General features: G+C 38.1%; 1 protein-coding gene across 1 annotated transcript in view; it reads right to left on the bottom strand.

Moving 5' to 3' along the window:
* Positions 1-12,440: 12,440 nt before the first annotated feature.
* The window catches only part of slc41a2.S (solute carrier family 41 member 2 S homeolog), a 44,338-nt gene continuing 40,343 nt past the window's right edge, over positions 12,441-16,435 (bottom strand). The window contains exon 11 of the mRNA XM_018256055.2: positions 12,441-14,574. Within this exon, the coding sequence (XP_018111544.1) occupies positions 14,389-14,574 (186 nt within the window). The 3' untranslated portion in view covers positions 12,441-14,388. The remainder of the gene's footprint in view (positions 14,575-16,435) is intronic.

Below are 16,435 nucleotides of genomic sequence, written 5' to 3'. Positions count from 1 at the left end.
TAAAGTAGAAATTTGATTTACAGAAACCCTTCCTGCTGCCTGTAATACAGAATCCTGGGCATTTCATTCAAACACAGAGGGGACCAAGAGAAAGCTAGGCCAATGCATGTATAAAACAGGCACCCTGTGGGACCTGGCAGTGTCAGGGTAAGCAAAGAATGCAATTTAAGGGAAACAAAGATATGAATAAAACATCTGACAGGTGTGAAAAAAATAATAGTCCTGACTATATTTTTTGATGTTTATTTTACTTGAATGTGATAATGATAATCTGTGTTCTGGTTTTTCGTGCTGCGGACTCGCTGTGTCTATTTGCCATTTCAATTCATATCTAGCTAGAAAATTCTGCTTTAGAAGCCCTGGACTGCCCCTTTATCGAAAAGTACAGTATATATATCACTGAACACTCCAAATCCCAGGATAAAATGAAAACTCCATTATTTATTTAACCATTGGAAAACATAGGCAGTTCAGGATCGCATTCACATCACAGAACTATACCCGTGGTGCGTTTGTAGCCTTACAGCAATTTTCTCAAAATGCCCATTTATGGGGTCTAATCACTGCTTTGCTTAATACTCATTTATAAGCGTATCCATTGCTTCACAGGCTAAGTAAGGTTGGAATTATACTTCTGCTACTTAAAATACTACAACAAATGCAAAATATATGAGACCTTAACTGCACAACAGTCTGGAATATATTCTGTTTTCCATTGAATAGCTGTGGTACATTGGGCAGTGCATTGCATACATGAGATATACTGGATACCACTTTCCATGTTCCCTGTGATATATGGGCTGCAAACTAGTGTCTATATTGACTCAACTGTACAGTTGGTATATAGGATTCTCTCTATTGCGCTACTACTGAATTGTCCTGCTGGGATATATACAGTACTCTCAGTTGCTTCCATTGACACTACAGTGCTACATTGGGTATTTATTGTATTTCTGGGATATCTAGGACTATATATTTGGTAAGTGGAATATAAGGGATGCTGTATTGTACACCTAGGCTATATTCCTGTAACATTCCCATGATATAAAAGACTTAATATGGAGGATATTACACCATTATCATCCAGCTTTGAATCCATGGCTGCTGGTTTCTCTATTTTCATAGGTTTATCTAAGTCTGAAAATAACTTGGTGCTATATTGGGTTACTAAATGATATCAGTTCAATGGAGCGTTTGTGCAAGCTGTGTGCCCTAACAAACTGGTAGGACCCACAGGCTTTCAGCTGACCTGCCCTAAACTAAAGTTTCATTTACAGCTGGCCATAGACGCAAAGATTTTGTACAATTGTTCGGACAGTGTGTGGATTGTCTCCATATTTTCATACTATGGTGAGCAATCATTTAGTTGATCAGACAGGCTAGAAGCATACCTCCCAACTGTCCCATTTTGAGCAGGACAGTCCCTCTTTTGGCAGCTCAACCCACAGTCATGAGTTTGTACTGGAAAGTCCCAATTTCTCTGCACTGAACAGCCAAAAATTATACATTTCTAACTAAATTGGCTCTTGGCAGAGAGCCCAGAATAGATACTTAAGATACATTTGTAATATGTTTGTCTCTTGGGAGAAGTTGGACTCACATCTTAAAGGGCAATTCAAATTCATTAGTAAAACTGTAATAAAACATAAAAACTACAGAAATGTGTTCAAACTTTCATAACCTGGCAAATTTTGTGAAATGGGCATGGTAATTAGGGGATGTAGGCGCAAAAAGGGGCGTAGTACAGAATTTTTTTTTTTGTCCATCTTTTCGTTTCCAGAATGTCGGGAGTTATGTAGAAGATTTCTGCCGGCTAGCAATAATATCCCTGCATGGATTGCCTATATGACTATATCAATGGGTGACTGTCACTGCTATTTTTCAGACAAAACTTTCATACGATTGCTGTCTGTCATTTCCTTTTTCTTTTCTTTTATTACTTTATTTAATTTGAATGCCTAGTTGTGGGCCGGGAGATTAGAATGCACGATTCGACTGCACATCTACAGTATATTCAGCTTTAAAGCATATCAAATACATAAGCACTCCAGCGTACCAATGCAAACTGATACAAGATAGAAAAATTTATCATGGGAACTATAATTTGCACATTGCTGTTAGCTACTCGCCATACAATCCTAAATAGTACCTGACACAATGATTCATGCCATTTTTGTTAAAGCCTCAGAAGAAAAATAAGCAAGACTCTTAAATCACAATTTTGCCTTGAGAGACACAGCTACTGCTATAAAGTTAAAAGAAGTGACTTCATCTGAAATTTCTCTATGTCGAATAAATCACAGACTTTTGCAGTTTCCAGTAAAAAATGTTTAAAAAAAATGGAACAGTGGATTTTAGGGGTTTCACAGTTGCGACTGCAGATGAAAGATAGAAGTTGCTCAGTGCTTTCTGCTGTTTCACATATCAGGTGTCCATCCTGACCAGGCAATACATACAGGGGGGAAACAACCACACTAGAAACTGAAATACCTGAACTATTTCTACCATTTGTTTAGCCCCAGACTGACCAGGCAACTGATCAATTAGACAATCTCCATGTCTTCAAAGTACATTTCAATCCAGGTATTGTGATGTTAAAAATCAATTTGTCAATGGAACTTTAAATTAAATGCCTTTGGGACCTGTTACCATGGATGGATTCCATTAAAGGAGAAGGAAAGGTTAAAACTAAGTAAGCCTTATCAGAAAGGTCCATCTAAATATACCAGTAAACCCCCAAAGTAGTGCTGCTCTGAGTCCCCTGTCAAAAGAAACAGCACATTTCTTTCCTTCTATTGTGTACTCATGGGCTTCTGTATCAGACTTCCTGTTTTCATCTTAAACCTCATTGCCCTGGGCAAGAGCATGCTCAGTTTGCTCCTCTTCCCCCACCCCCCTCCCTTCTCTGCTGTAATCTGAGCCCAGAGCAGGGAGAGACTCAGGCAGGAAGTGATGTCACACCACATTAATACTGCAGCTCCTATTCTAAACAAACAGAGAGTTTCTAGAGCTTTTTACTCAGGTATGGTAAAACATTCTACCGAATAAATATCACATTCTAGCTTGCACTATTGCAGCTAATCTATTGGCAATAAAATGCCTCCGTAGCTTTCCTTCTCCTTTAATGCAAATGTCAGGCACAAGACTTATTGATTGAGAGAGAGAGCATAGCATGCCCTATTAGTGGTTTCAGTCCCCATTCCCCAGGACAGAGATAAACTGGCCCAAAGCATAGCACTTTTTCTGGTGCCCTCTTGACCAATGCATTGACAATAAGCTTGTTCATATATGGAACTATCTGTCTCTAAAGGATGACTTCTGGCAATATGTAATTTGGGTGGGAGCTTAAAGAAGAAGGAATAGCAATTTACAATTGGGGTGCCACAAGTTATGCACTCCCAAGTGACTATTTTTACTTACCTGACAACCCGGGCCGTTGCTCCGATCAGCCGGCCTGGGGTTTTTCTAGCGAGCAGCGCGGAGAGACCCTCTTCCTGCTTCATCGGTTTTCAAATTTCCCAGGGGAGACGCATGCGTAGTAGAGCGAAATAGCCGGCTTTTTCGCTAAAGTCCGTCTTTCCACTCTACTGCGCATGCGCAACTGCGAGAAGACCTGAAGAAGCAGGAAGAGGATCTCGCCATGGTGGTCGCTAGAAGAACCCCAGGCCAGTGCGTTTTTCTGCTGATAGGAGCGCCGGCCTGGTGTGTCAGATAAGTAAACTTAGGCACCATAAGTTAGGCACCCCCAAGTGTATAATGCTATTCCTTCTCCTTTAAGGCAAACAAAAATTAGACCGTTGCTCTTGTCCTCCATATGAAGACCCCCACAATTTGGCCCATCCTCGTTTACAAGTACTCTGCAAAGGAAGGGGAAGACTATCTAGCCCACCACCCCTTCCCCTGAGCAGTTTTCTTTTACTGTGATTGACATCCCCAGGTCATTTTGGTGCATCTTAAAAAATTGTTCTTGAATATTGTTCTTGAAATTTAATTGTGACTTGAAATGTAACACTTCCATGAGCACCAACTGATTTGGAGTTTTTCCAAGGATAGGTGGTGTGATATATTAGGGAAGGATTCATATGATCTAGGCTGGAGGCATCACTATGATCTTGTACTCAAACCTCGGCTATGCAAATGAGGACACCACCCACTGCCAAACCCCTTAGGACCAGGGCTGTTGCTGAAAATAGAAACTTTTGGCCCAAAGAGATTTGGACATGTATTAATGCATATAAAATGGAGCAAAAACTGTCTCTTAGATTTAAAAATGGAGACAGATGTGTCCCAGATATCAAAGTATCTTACAAAACCAGTTACAAAAGTTCTAGTAACTTCCATAGGTAGATGGAATTTAAAAATTAAAATGACATCCTTTTTTGATATCTCCCAAGATTTAATATAGAGAGAATAAATTGGGATACAGCCTGATGCGTTTTATGCTAACAGCACTTAGCCATAAACGGACATCACAGGATTGCCATCAACTATTTAAACAGACCTTTCCTGGTGCAGACTATATACAGAATAATGTTTTGTACAACTTGTACATTACAGCAGATAGATGACATTTTTCTGGATTCTAATTAATATATTGATGATTTTAATGTCCAGTTATTGTAGTCACAAAAGTCTGCCCACTAAGGCAAGTGCACAGATAAGGCATTGCCTGGACCCACATCCTTTAATATCCAATCAGGTTGATCTAATACACAGTGGCAGGTACAGGCATGGAGTGAGCATGAAACCCAGTTACAGTGCCCTTGGCCACAAAGGTGCATCCTGATTTCCTAAAGTGCTTTAACAAGTCATCTTCATGTCTCCTATGTGATTAAATTGCCTTGAATATATGTAGGGAAGAATGTAGCCTGTTTGAAAATATATGTCAAAAGTCACTAAGGAGGCCCAAGACCATATAAAGTCAAAGCCAAACACCAAAGTTTTTGGGAACAGCTGTTTTCAAATCAACCCAATGCATTCATAGAGATGAGTCATTTATCATTTCCTATGATTCTATCAGAGAAAAAGGGCCGTAACATTCCTCTCCTCAAGATAAAATTGTGTTTTATAGCTGGCTGCTCAGTTTCATATGAAGTATTAGCAATTACTGCCAGGTCTGCTAAAGTATAGTCATCAGAAGATGCCATTTCATTTCATGCACCTTAGTAAAAGTATTCTGGTTATATTGATTTCCCGATTTTATTTCTTTTACGCTTATGTGGTTTCACCTTGGGTTTGTTGTATCACAAAGTTTATGAAGATGAATTAATATCTACATCTTATTTATCTGAACACATTTTTTGATCAACTCCTCACAGCATGTCCTCAGATGTCATTTATGTCATGTTCTATCTAGGCCATCTAGGCCATAAAGCAAGAGTTTAAATCTTTGGGTCTAGATACTGTAGGTATGCATTAGGGCTAATAAAAAAGCATTTACCCTTGACAAGGGTGTTGGTGTTATGTAGACAGAGGCAGAATTCATAGGCCATTCCCGTTATCAAAGTACACTCTTATTAAATACGGTTTTTGTAACATGTCGGGAGAGAAAAAAGTAGAAGGGCAAGTGGCCATCACTAGCGAAAATTCGCCAGAAATCCAATCTGCAGGGACCTCGCCAATTTACAGGCAATTAACAGGCATAGCGGACAATTTGCTAGTGAAAGAGCACATCTCTAAAAAAGTCGCAAGCCCTTTCGCCAGGCGCATTTTCGAGAGATCGTTACTCCACAAATTCACTTAATTCACTGTTCAGAAAAAACCCCATACCCCACACCCCAGGTAGACCCCCCCTCCCTTCAGGCTAACTACCCGCGCCCCCGGGAAACGCCCCATTCTCCATACTTACCCCTTGCCTCAGATTCTTCCAGCGGAGTTGCGCAAATCCATCTTAGCTATCTCTGTAAGCTGACAGAGATCGGTATTTCTGCGCATGTGCAGTTGGAGCAGTTTGCCGGTTTGCGACAACTGCGGAATTACACGGTCCGCTAGAAGAGGGAGGGGGGTCTGCCTGGGGTGGGGGGTATGGGGTTTTTTCAGAACAGGTTGATTTCTCCTTTAAGTGTGAATTTACCATAATGTTACCAATTTTGCCAGAGTTTCCTTCTCCAGCTTAGACCAGGCGGACTGATAAAATGGATCTATATAATAATCATTTTTAAGTGGGATCATATTTAAAAGTTGTAACTGTTAAAATTTTTTGATTCAAAACCTTTGCCACATTTGTTTTTCGGGTGGGCTCATGTCTAGGATCTAATTTGTCTTTATTTTGCTTCCTTGAACATTTTTAATAATAAGGGCCACTTCAAGCAATTTCCCCAATATCACTATCAATAAACCCGTCTACACGACCTATTCAAAATGACCTAAGTGTAAGAGTACTAACGAAGTTTCGCTAGGCAGAGATGAACCTTTGCATTTTAGTGAATTAGCGTAGTGGTTTTGAGTTTGCTACTGACGAACTGTGGAGAAGCCTTTGCAGGCGAAAATTCGCCCCTTAGAGAATTTGCCCCATCGTTTGATACTGAAAAGATTTTTTGTTGTTGTATGGCTTGTGATATCTTTGATCAGTTACCTAATGGTTTCTTGTACTGCACATGTGGACTACATATGCTCCTTTTTGTTGTCTGGGAACAATGTCTGTGTATAAGAAAAATTTATATACTGTATTCATTTATTTTTGTAAGTTCAGGTGTTTCTGCACCTTTTTTTTCTACATAAGCCCTTTAAATATTTTAAATTTTAGAAAGCTAAATAAAATCAGGGCAACTAAAACCAGTTTTAAAAAATATGTATTTGTATAATAATGAAAACCCTTAAATGAACAGAAAAGACAATCAGGTAGTAAAAGTATTAATTTGCATTGGCTTCATTGTAGTTTCAAGTGGCACAGAACTAAGATATGTTCCCGGTTTATTCTTATCCTCTGCAAAACAAACCCCTCACCCTGTTACCCATAATTTCTGATCCAGTTTATTTCACGCAATGCTACAGAAGGGAACCTTTTGACTTTTTTTGGATGCAGGTCTAGCCTAGACGATTAATTGTGTGGTTAATAATTAGTGTAATTTAAACTATATTTAATCATATGCTCAGATAAAAATGCAAATCAGTATAATTAATGTGCGTAAGAGACCTGTGATTATGTATCACTTAACAAAAAAAAAGAATCAAAATGTAAGCAGCTGCCTGATTTATCTCAATGTGATCCCACGCACTGTGGCCAAAGGCAGTTTATGGCACATGACGACTGCTTTGATGATAATGTGCTGCAATTTCTTCTTTATCTCTTGTATCTTTAGATTTAGACTTGTGATACTCCTGCCATGATTCTACATGTTAACCCCACTGGGGTGGAAAAATTTTGTCCCCCAACTCTCTAGAAGTCTGTTTTTCTTTTTACAGTAAATGTGGTTCTTCCTGTGCAAGTGGGTTGTCTGCCTCAAGCAGAATTTGGGAAAGAAATTACAATTTTCTTCTTATAAAGTATACCCTAGACCAGTGATCCCCAACCAGTAGCTCGTGAGCAAGATGTTGCTCTCCAATCCCTTTGATGTTGCTCCCATTGGCCTCAAAGCAGGAACTTATTTTTGAATTCCAGGCTTGGAGGCAAGTTTTGGTTGTTTAAAAACGAGTGTACTGCCAAACAGAGCCTCAATGTAGGCTGACAATCCACATAGGGGCTGCCAAATAGCCAATCACAGCACTTATTTGGCACCCCAAGAACATTTTTCATGCTAGTGTTGCTCCCCAACTCCTTTTACTTATGAATGTTGCTCACGAGTTCAAAAGGTTGGGGATCCCTGCCCTAGACGGTGGGAACCTATATTGTTTACTGCAAACATCCAGGCATATAACATGGGCCAGTCTGAAACCAAACTGACAGATACCGGATAGTGTATTTGGGTCTAGAAGCAAAACACATGAAAGGGGTGGTTCACCTTTAAAGGACAAGGAAAGTCTAAAATAGAATAAGGCTAGAAATGCTGTATTTTGTATACTAACCATAAGCCTGAACTTACTGCACCTCAAAGCCTAATCAAACAAATGATTTATGCTTTCAAAGTTGGCCACAGGGGGCTGTCATCTTGTAACTTTGTTAAACATCTTTGCAAGACTAAGACTTTGCACATGCTCAGTGTGGTCTGGGCTGCTTAGGGATCATCATAAACAAAGCTGCTTGAGTTCTGCATGGCTGGTAAGTAAGACGGGGGCTCCCCCTGCTGTTCATAAGTATGATTGTTTCCCTGCTCAGCAGTTAGGGACCGTCTGACAATTCCTATCCACAGCAGTAAATGAATGGAGAATTTCACTGCATACAGTCAGGTTTCTTATAAAAACGGTACACATTTTTTAATTAAAGTATATCGGAGATAGGTTTCTTTTTCATTAGAGTTATTTTATTTTGCCTTTCCTTGTCCTTTAAGTTAACTTTGAATATGGTATAGAATGCCCATATTTCAGCAACTTTTCAATTGGTCTTCATTATTTATTTCTTGCTGTTTTCAAATCATTTGCCTTCATCTTCTGACACTTTCAAATGGGGTGGTCCACTGACCCCATCTAAGAACAAATGCTCAGTAAGGCTACATATTTATAGTTATTGCTACTTTTTATTACTCATCTTTCTATGTATATTCCAGTTTCTTATTCAAATCTGTGCATGGTTGCTAGGGTAATTTGTACCCTAGCAACCAGATTGCTGAAATGGCAAACTGGAAAGTTACTGAAAAATCTTAAAAAAAATAAATGATATATTAAAAACCATTTGCGAATTCTCTGAAAATATCACAACCTACATCATACTACAATTTAAAGGAGAACTAAAGCTTAACTAGAGAAGTAGGCTAGAAATGTTGCATATTATGTTTTGAGCTTCTGTATCAGCCCAAGGCACCACAGCCCTTTAGCAGTAAAGATCTGTTTCTCCAAAGATGCCCCAGTAGCTCCCCATCTTCTTTTTGCTGATTCTCTGCACATGTTCTGTGCTGCTGTCACTTAATGAGCTTAGGGACTGACAATATACAGTACATATAGAATATAAATGGCACAATATAAGGCTGATTAGTACTTAATACAGATAATATATAAACCTATAAATTCTGTAGCTTTTTCAGTAAATAATAGGACTGCACTTAAAAGGGAAGGAACAGATAATTCTATGGGGGTGCAAACCAATGCAAGGAATCACTGGGAAGCACAGGACATTACATTAATAGCTGCAGTGTGATTCACTTGTCACAAGCTGCAGCTAACCCTGGAATTATGGCCGGCCCAGGTTGATCTCATTTCCAGAGTTCCCTTGTCTTAATATGTGCACTTTTGTGTTATTCATCAGGGCAGGCTGAAGCAGCACATTGTTTAGGAACCACGTATTGGCACAAATCCCTTTATGAATAGCTTCAAATTGTGCTCAATCTTGGAGCCATTTGTCACTGCAGTTTTTTTTTAAATATATGGAAATCTTCAATAAATGGTAAGGCTTTCATTTTAATGAGATGAGAGGGATTGAACACTCAACATTGAGCATGAAGAAATATTACAAATAATTTCTCTTACCTTAGGATCTGGGTAAACCATTGATAATTCATCAGCAGAGCAATGTGCAGGAATGACTGACTGGCTTGTGTAAGTATTCAGAGATCATGAATCCATTCAGTGCAGTGGCATTCTTTTTTCCCCAGCAGGAATAGAACAGATTAATAGAAATTGCCGTGCCTTTTTCTTACAACACACAATAATGCTCGCTACAAAATATTCTTATATTAATGATGCAAACATACCCCCTTTAAATAACATTTGTATGAATGGTAATGCTTTCCGCTCTACAGTTGTAACCATGTAAGACGGATTTATTCAGCTCTACTCGTATTTAACACTGAAAAGGTCTATGAAAAGAAGCACACAGTATAGCAGTAATGGATTGTCTTTATTGATAGTTCAAAACAGATGTCAGCTCTCTGCTTGGTCCCCTATGGCTCCAACATTGTGGATTGGCATTATGTAACAGTTTAAGGCTGTGATGTGTTTGGCCTCTGTTCTATTGTGTTTTCTAGATCAATGCACCCCCTATTTTCTAGATCAGGAAACCCCATTTGAAAAAAAATTAAAAAAAAACTACCAGAATTAAATTGAGGTTTTTGGGCATGTGCAGTAGCTTCTTCAGTACCACTTTTACACAACATAGAAATAGTCATATTTGGCATACTGGAATGCAGCACTTTACACAGGCTCTATACAGATGTAGAAGCAGCTAGAGACATTTACATGGTTTAATAAAGCCATTTAAGACTTGGCAGCGTGAGAAACACTGTTCCAGATATCCACCTAAAGCCTAGAGCTAGGTCAGTGCATATTATCATCCCGATTGGCTGCTGTAATAAGAAGAACAGACACCAATATAGACAAAAAAAGAGAGTGCCCCTTACCACTGGATGAATAGGTGTTTGGGTTTGTTATTCATTCCCACTGGCTCAAACACAGACATTTAAACCTATTCCTCAGACAAGTATGATAGCAAAATAAGCAGGGCAGTGTAAAACTGCCAGTGTGCATGTAGCTTTATGAATAATGGTGTTACAATTATGGGAACACTAAGCGGACTGCCCACTTAGAAATGAATGTTCCTATTGATAATACCGTAACTGCATTGTTTACAGTATCAGACGTACATTATTTTCATTGGTTCACAACTGATTATGCTGTGAAACAACTCCCAGAACAAAGAACATTTAAAAAAGATGCAGGATTTAACCATATTTCCATATTTTGTAATACTCTCTACCATCGGTCTCACAGTAATAATGGCCTTACAATATGTTAGAATCTGTAAAGAACATACTTTTTTGTACTTTTAAAGGGACAGCATACACCTTTGATAAGAATAAGAGGACTTGTGTTAAAAATTACACTGTATCTGTTGTTTTAATTTAAAGAAAAAATACATATTTTCCTTTTTTTGTTGCCATTAGCCAATAGCACTAATATTAAAGTTAAGGTGGCCATACACAGCAGCTTATTGGCTCATGTATAAAGCTCATTAACGGGCCTACCCGACCCATATCTGCCCAAAAATCTGCCAGATGTCAATCAAGCCGGTTACAAAAATCCAGTCAGGGATCAGATCAGGTTGTTTATGTGCAGTCCTCTCCCTGACACTCTGTACCCTGTTAATGCAAACCCGAGGGGTCATTCTCATATTGCCTTTCCCTTCTGTATGAAGCAGCTTATTATGAGGGGATTCACAGTGGACTGGTAATTAGTTTAATCAGCTCATTTCAAGTTCTTTAGTAAGTGATCAAAGGCGCTTAAGTCAATCTGGCTTCACATTTTTGTTTAGTACCTAAAATCACAGGTATTTCTTAATTAAAATAATAGGCAAACGATATGTTTAGCACAAGCTCTATTCATTCATTTAATGTTGAATAGGTGTGTATATACTGTCCCTTTATGTACCCAGCAACAATTGCACAAAAGGAAGAGCAACAATAAAACAGCTTTCATTTATAGCACAGATTTGCTTTAAGGGGTAGTTCATCTCTAAGTTAACTTTTAGTGTGTTCTAGAAAGCGATATTCTTAGTACAGGTATGGGATTGGTTATCCGGAAACCTATTATCCTGAAAGTTCTGAAATACGGAATGGCCATCTTCCATAGACTCCATTTTATCCCAATAATGCAAATGTTTAAAAATGATTTCCTTTTTCTCTGTAATAATAAAACAGTCCCTTGAACTTGATCCAAACTAAGATGTGATGAATCCTTATTGGAAGCAAAACCAGCCTATTGGGTTTATTTAATGTTTATACGATTTTCTAGTAGACTTAAGGGATGAAGAACTGAATTACGGAAAGATCCATTATCTGGTCTTGAGCATTTTGGATAACAGGTCCCATCATGGAACAAAAATTTTCCTTCCAATTCTGCTTCTTTTGAATTTAAAATGCTGATCCCTACAGCCAAAAAAAATGTTGAGCTCTGTAAGGTAACCGTTTTAGTATTGTTATTTTCTATTACAAGTATGGGACCTGTTATCCAGAATGCTCGGGACCTGGGGTTTTCCGGATAACGGATCTTTCCGTAATTTGGGTCTTCATGCCTTAAGTCTACTAGAAATTAATTTAAACATTAAATAAACCCAATAGGCTGTTTTCGCTTCCAATAAGGATTAATTATATCTTAGTTTGGATCAAGTACAAAGTACTGTTTTATTATTACAAAGAAAAAGACAATCATAAAAAAAATATTATTTGATTATAATGGAGTCTATGGGAGACGGCCTTTCCCTAATTCAGAGCTTTCTGGATAATGGGTTTCCAGATAACGGATGTCATACCTGTACTTATTTTTCTATTCAGGCAGTCTTAAATTCATTTTCCAGTCTGGAATCTTAGTTGCTATCTAGTAGCTAGGGTCCAAATTATAACAAAGTGGTGATCTGCTGGATAAAAGTTAACTTAAAAAAAAAAAATTTGAAAATGACTATTTGCAAATGAGCTGAGAATATCACTGTCTACATTCTACTAAAACTGAACTACCCCTATATTACATCACAATAAAAAAAATATTTAGTACATGATGAGCAGAACCTAGAAACAGTTTAATGGCAAGTCACCTATGTTACAAAAATTCAAAGGAAAAGCACCACAGTGCAATCGGATACTCAGCATCTGACTGGTCACAATGGGGGTAATTTAGAAACACTGAGCAAATTTGCACATGGGCAGTAACCAATGGTAACCATCAGATGATTACATCACTGTTCAACCTGCAGCTGGCTGAAAAAAAAAGCTCATCACTGATCGGTTGCTACGGGTTACTGCCCAGGTGCAAATGTGCCCAGTTTTTATAAATGAGCCCCAATGACTTTACATGTACGCTAGTAAGCAGGGATAAAGTGAAATTGGCCAGCAAATACCTATTTGGCTGACTGCACTGGACATGCTGGTTGGTTCATGTATGGAAAGCTTTAGAGCAAAGAGATCTTGGTTAAATAACAGACTTCTGTGGCCCTTACACGCAACTTCAAACTGAAACCAGCTGCTTTCCCATTCATATCGGCGCTAATTCACCATAAAATGCAACATTGTGCAAACAATGCAAATAAGAATGAACTGCTAATGGAAAGAATGAAACACACAAATGACCAACATAAGTTAACATTAAATTAAGTAAATACATTTCCGTTACCTCCATTTGTCCCCATGATAATATATTGACTCCTATTGTAATCTTTGAGCCAGAAATATACTTTTCTTTTCCCTTGAACGTAAGGTGCATATTAATTGTAGTTTCTAAGACAATCAGCTAAAATTCATGTTATCCTCTCCAATGTTTGATGAAATGTACACACACAGGGACAGATTTATCAAGGGTCAAATTGAAAGTTTGATTTTTTTTATGGTCCAAACTGGCAAATTTGACTAGGGAGTTACTCAACTTCGATTCAAGGTTTTTTGTTTTTTTTAAAAAAAAACCAATTCGATTCTTGAGATTTATCCCTCTGGCCCTAAGAACTCGAATTTGACTATTCGCCACCTAAAACCTGCCGAATTGCTGTTTAAAGGGGTTGTTCACTTTTGAGATGACTTTTAATATGATGTAGAGGGTGATATTCTGAGACAATTTGCCATTTGTTTAATTTTTTCTTATTTGTGGTTTTTTAGTTATTTGGCTTTTTATTCAGTAGCTCTTTAATTTGCTTTTCAAGCAATCTGGTAACTAGGGTTATAATTACCGTAGCAACCAATACATTTGTAGCCTTACAGAGCATTTGCTTTTTAGAAGGTGTCAGCGACGCCCACTTGAAAGCCGCAAAGAGTCAGAAGAAAAAGGCAAATAACCATAAAAAATAAATAATGAAAACCAACTGGAAATTTGATCACAACTGGCTGTTCTATAGCATAATAAAAGTTACCTTAAGGGTGAACCACCTCTTTACGTCAATGGGAGAACTCCAGGGATCAATTTGGAGTTGTTTGCAGCCTACCCGACATTCAGGGTTTTTTTCCGAGAAAAAAAACTTACGTTTTTTTTTTTTAAATTCAAATCAAATTCGATTCTTTTGGTCGTTTTAATTCATCCAAGTTTTAAAAATTTTATTTTTGATAAATATCGATTGGTTGAATTTTGAATTTATGGGAGTTAAGGGAAGTTTTTTAAAAAAACACATGAATTCGAAATTCGACCTTTGATAAATGTACCTCCCCGTGTGGCATTTGTCTATTTTAATGAAATGTTCCCTGCTAAAAAGAACATTTTGCCATGAATTCTTATGTTTGCTTGTGCTGAGTAGATGCGCGCCACTCATCCTCTATCTGACAGTTGTTTGGCTCTGGCAGGTTTGGTCATGGTCGGGAGAAGGTTGGTTTGGCACTATATACATATATATCAATCTCCAACGTCTCCATCTCTGTCCCCTATAAGCCAAAGGACATGGAAACTGATGGCGAGCAATGCCGTGCCCAATAGATCCCCCAGGGCTGTAAGATAAGGAATGGAGAAACTGTCGGGATCTTTTCCTTTCCTCCAAATGTGATGCACCATCCAGTCTGCGATCCATAGCAGTGCAAATACCTGCGGAGTCAATGAAACAGAACGTCTGTGAGACTTGGCTACTTCTACATGACAATCAGAACTTTCAGTAGAGCGCACACCAATTCAAACATGGACGCTCTGGAAACATCCTGGATTATACGGACACAGAGCTTGCTTTATGCAGAAGGGTGACAAGCTGAAGCAAACATACCTTGGGTCAAAGGCTTATTAATTTACTTTCTGTGAAGAAGCCCTCATTCAGCCTAGTCCAAATAACACTCTCTGTTTATCCTCCCTCCCACAATATAACAAGTTACCGTATATTACCCCATACTCGTTTAAATGGAAAAAAAAAAGTTTTAGTAACAGAAATAAATGGTATAAAGAGATGGAAATACTTTATAAATCAGTGTATATACTTCACACATATTTGCTTTTTTTAAAAAAAAAAAAAAAAAAATGTATAATTCTATCTTTATTCCGAGTTACCATTCGGTTTCAGAGCTGCAGCCATTTGAATGAATTGCTTCTTAAAAGCAATTGTCTGAGAGATTTCCTGTGTCAAAAATGTGTCCATTTGGCCCTCAATGCTTGTATCATGTGGCTATAGCAATAACACTTATTTTGCTTCTACAGAACTTCCATAACTTGCTAGAGCTTCCTTTAAAATCCCCTACAATCATCCTGAGCCTGAGCAACACAAGAACTTGATAGTCGAACAGAGAGCCAGTAACACTATTTTAGCACCTTATTTACACAAAGTATCAGCAGATTTTACTGGTAACAAGTATCGCATACAACGACAACATCTATGCTGTGCTTGCATACAGAAATGCAAGCACCAGTTTTCCAATGGATTGGAAAACCTAAATTAAAGGGGAACTATCGCGAAAATGAAAATTTCATATAAGCTTGAGCATACGGATAGAAGAAGTTTTCTAAATATAATCAATTAAAAATTCTGTACTGAGTCTTAAACAATCAAGTTTATCTATACTATTCCTCTCTTGGCATATGCTTCTCTTCATTCTGTCTTCATGCAGCAGTTGGGTGTCAGATATTCATTGACAGTTAGATCCAATATATCTTATAGGGGGGCTCCTTTTGTCTAGAAGATGTATTGGAGTTCACTCTTTTAAAATCACCAGAAATCATGTCTCTCTACATGCAGAATTTGTGCATAAGGCAGTTATTTTGTTAGATTTTGTTTGTACTGGAATCAATTATATGAGTGAGCTCCAATACATCTTCTAGGAAAAATGAGCACCCCCCTATAAGATATATTGGATGAAACCGTCAATAGGGCTCATTTATAAACACTGGGGAAATTTGCACCTTGGCAGCTACCTATGGCAACCAATCAGATTATTGCTTTCACTGTTCAACCTGCAGCTGACTTAAAAAAAGCTAATCACAGATTGATTGGTTGCTATGGGTTACTGCCTGGGTGGAAATTTGCCCAGTGTTTATAAATGAGCCCCAATGACTATCGACACCCAACTGCTACAAGAAGACAGAATGAAGAGAAACAGATGCTGAGCGAGGAATAGTGAAGATAAACTTGATTATTTCAGAAACAATGCAGAATATTTAATTGATTGTATTTAGAAAGTTTCTTATTTTAGGGTGATGGAGCTTTTATTAAATTAATCATTTTCGTGATAGTTCCCCTTTAAACGCGAGGCAGAAGAGGATATAAAATATGCACAATTTAATTTAGTCTACCGCCCACTATAGATTGTTGTCTTGTGATGATTATAATGCATTAGTGCAGGAGTATGTAAATAAGAAAGCACAAGACTTAAATCTGGGACAGTGTAGCTGCAATGGATTCATTCATTTCTGACCAGGATGGAACCCTCAATCCACAAGGAGTTAAGCAATAGATGGAAAGTAACAG

Source organism: Xenopus laevis, chromosome 3S (assembly GCF_017654675.1).
Source record: "Xenopus laevis strain J_2021 chromosome 3S, Xenopus_laevis_v10.1, whole genome shotgun sequence".
NCBI classification, from domain to species: domain Eukaryota; kingdom Metazoa; phylum Chordata; class Amphibia; order Anura; family Pipidae; genus Xenopus; species Xenopus laevis.
The sequence above is the reverse complement of the archived record's forward strand: the minus strand, read 5'-3'. Positions and strand labels throughout refer to the sequence as shown.